Below are 2,786 nucleotides of genomic sequence, written 5' to 3'. Positions count from 1 at the left end.
AAAAAATAAAATAAAAAATTATATAGTTAAACTTTATTAAATCAATTTTATTAAATAAATTTTATTAAATCAAAATATATTTCATTCGGTTGACTGAACTAATTGAATTCAGCCCAACTACCTAATGAGCTATAATAAATATATATATATATATATATATATATATATATATAATATTGAAACCTAGAATCATTTACATTGAACATATTTTTTGAAAACATAATTGTGTTAAAATATATTATTTTCAAATTATAATTTTAATAAAAGTTATCTAATTATTATTTATGAATTAAAATTAATCATAATTTATTAAATTAAAATTAAAATAAATAAATAATTATATATTTAACTTTAAAAAAATATTTTCTGTAAAATTAAAATAAATAATTATATATTTAATTTTAAAAAAATATTTTCTGTATTTAAGTTTTTATGATTCATAATGAATTAAGTAAAGTGTTTTGGTAGAAATCACATAAGAGAAATTTTTGGCCTAGGCATTTCGAATCAACAAGTGTGATTGATCATCAAGACCAGATAAAAAGACAAACTATAACAAAAATTTAAATAAAAAACAATATAAAAAAACAATATATTTTATTTATAATTTTCCCAAACACAAGATATCGTTTTTGTAATATGTTCCTAGTGGCATTTATTTTCTACAGGATGGGATCGTGTTTATAGCTGGAATCAACACCTTTCTCATAGAAAATTAATATTAGTTTGGCATAAATGGACAACCGACTATTACTATTAACTACTTTACCAACTAACCCAAAATTATATTAAGTTCTTGGATAACTCAAATACATTAATGTCCGCATAACTACAAATGAAATATTCATATAAAATTGAAAACCAACAACTACTTTCTCACTGTTACGACTTTTCTTTTGGCGTGTCGCAAATAATGCTTCTTTCTTCATTAATTAATTAATGGGTGGCATGGCCTTAGCTTACCGCTCCCCGTTTTCCATAAAGCCTGCGGCCTGCAAACCATTTCTACGCCCCTGCGTTCTCCATTGATGCCTTGAAAGTCAAAAGCATCAATAGGTTTCGAGATCGAACCGCAGGGATGACCGTATAGATATCAGGACAGATCGTCGTGTTTCAAGGCAATTCCAGGAAAGAAAATCCATGACAGGAGCGAGCTGCCTGTGTTCTCTTTCTATGAGATGTGGCCTCCACAAGCTCAGAATTCCGAGGCCGCCGTCGAGCTGCGCTCAACTGAGCGGTAGCAGATCGCGGAGTATGCCTCAGATACTCGGTTCGAGGCTGCCGCCGGCATACATATCGGGAGCGTTTTTCGTCGAATCTGCAGAAGTTGCACGGAGGGCTCTGCTGTTACCGAGCCGTCGCTCGGGCTCTCAGAGAATCCACCGAATGAATTTCCTGAGAGAGCCAAGCAGGCTAAGCAGGGTTTCGGTGGCAGACGATTATTGAACCAGGGTTGAGAAATTGGGTCAAGATTGTCAACAGTATTTTGAAGATCGTCCATTTTGTATTGTAAATTTTTGTAAAGAATTTAAGTGGAGTAATTTAATGAGTGTACATATCCTTTTTTCTTTTTTCAAGTAAAGTATTTATATCTTATATTTTAATGAGAATTTTTTATGATATAATGTGATGAGTTTGTATATATTTTTAAAAATATTTTAATGATCATATTTTTAATATTGGGATTTGGGATTGGAGTATGTGTTAAAATTGTTTTTGTTTAGTTACAATAGGTTAAGGTTAAAGGTATTAGATAAGAATGAAAGTCAATATTTTATGGACCATCTTTAGGTAGTAGTTTGGTTTTTTTTGAATAACAGTGACGGGTGTTAGCATTTTGTAATTTCTTTAAGCTGAGGAGAGAAATCCAAAGGTAACCACAAACCATTTATAAGCTAGAATCTAACCTTTCAAGTTTCAAAGAGAGTTCTCTCTATCCAAATGTTCAATCACTTAGATCTTAGGCTAGGTATGATGCGCAGAGGGAAATAGGTTTAAAAAGTTTGCTGGCAAGGGAGAAGACAAATCCATTAGGCATGGAGTCATGTTAAATTGATGATTTTCTAGTGAGAAGATGAAGAGATGAGGAATTGTCTATAGGGGCAAGGTAGGTAGTCCTTTTAGAGTTTTCAGTTAAATTTGTTGTAGAAGGGTGAGTAGAAGAACATTGGAAATTACATATAGAGCATCAAACTGTAGGATGGACTCTAAATGCCATTTAAGAAGAAAACATAAATTGTTTAGCAAACTATATCCGAGCACTTTTTAAAGTGAATTATGAGATAAATCTTTGTTTAGCTAAACAAGAAGACACACATTCAAAGCATGATTGATAACAAAAGATAACTTCCAATACAAAGAACCACATCTCCGTAGAAATTGACACAAGATTCCCTATAAAATCAAACTTTTGTCTTTTCATTCACTGGAAAAAAATATTAGAGATATGCAATATACAATGTCTCTTCTTCTAAACCCTGACCAACCCTTTGCTTCATCACATGTACAACATAAATAGATCAAAACAAATATGTTCCCATCTCTAGGAACTGAATTCTCTAAAGGGATTTCTGTTTCTACCTAATGCAATGAATATAGAATTGTTTTTCTGAAAATTAGGAATTGTTTGACCAAGGTTTTTCCAAGCAAATTTATATAAAATATAAAGTCTAAATTGAGCTTCAAAGTCTTTAGATGCCTCATGGGCATACAATAAATTACATGAAGTTTTGCCATAGATTTCATGGTCATAAGGTTGACTGTGTGGAAGCGCAGTGCTGGTGTTG

The 2,786-nt window shown here is 31.4% G+C and overlaps 1 protein-coding gene across 1 annotated transcript; it reads left to right on the top strand.

The window, feature by feature from the left end:
* Window positions 1-963: 963 nt before the first annotated feature.
* LOC149177543 (uncharacterized) lies at window positions 964-1,468 on the top strand. The gene has a single exon (XM_089423424.1). It carries the CDS (start codon window positions 1,141-1,143, stop codon window positions 1,444-1,446), a length of 306 nt encoding a protein of 101 aa, XP_089279550.1. The 5' UTR covers window positions 964-1,140; the 3' UTR covers window positions 1,447-1,468.
* The last annotated feature ends 1,318 nt before the right edge of the window (window positions 1,469-2,786 follow it).

This window comes from Pinus tabuliformis, chromosome 4_1 (assembly GCF_031772625.1).
Source record: "Pinus tabuliformis cultivar Carrire ecotype Pingquan chromosome 4_1, CPIR1, whole genome shotgun sequence".
Taxonomy (NCBI): domain Eukaryota; kingdom Viridiplantae; phylum Streptophyta; class Pinopsida; order Pinales; family Pinaceae; genus Pinus; species Pinus tabuliformis.
Note: the sequence above shows the minus strand (reverse complement) of the source record. Positions and strands in the feature narration are given on the sequence as shown.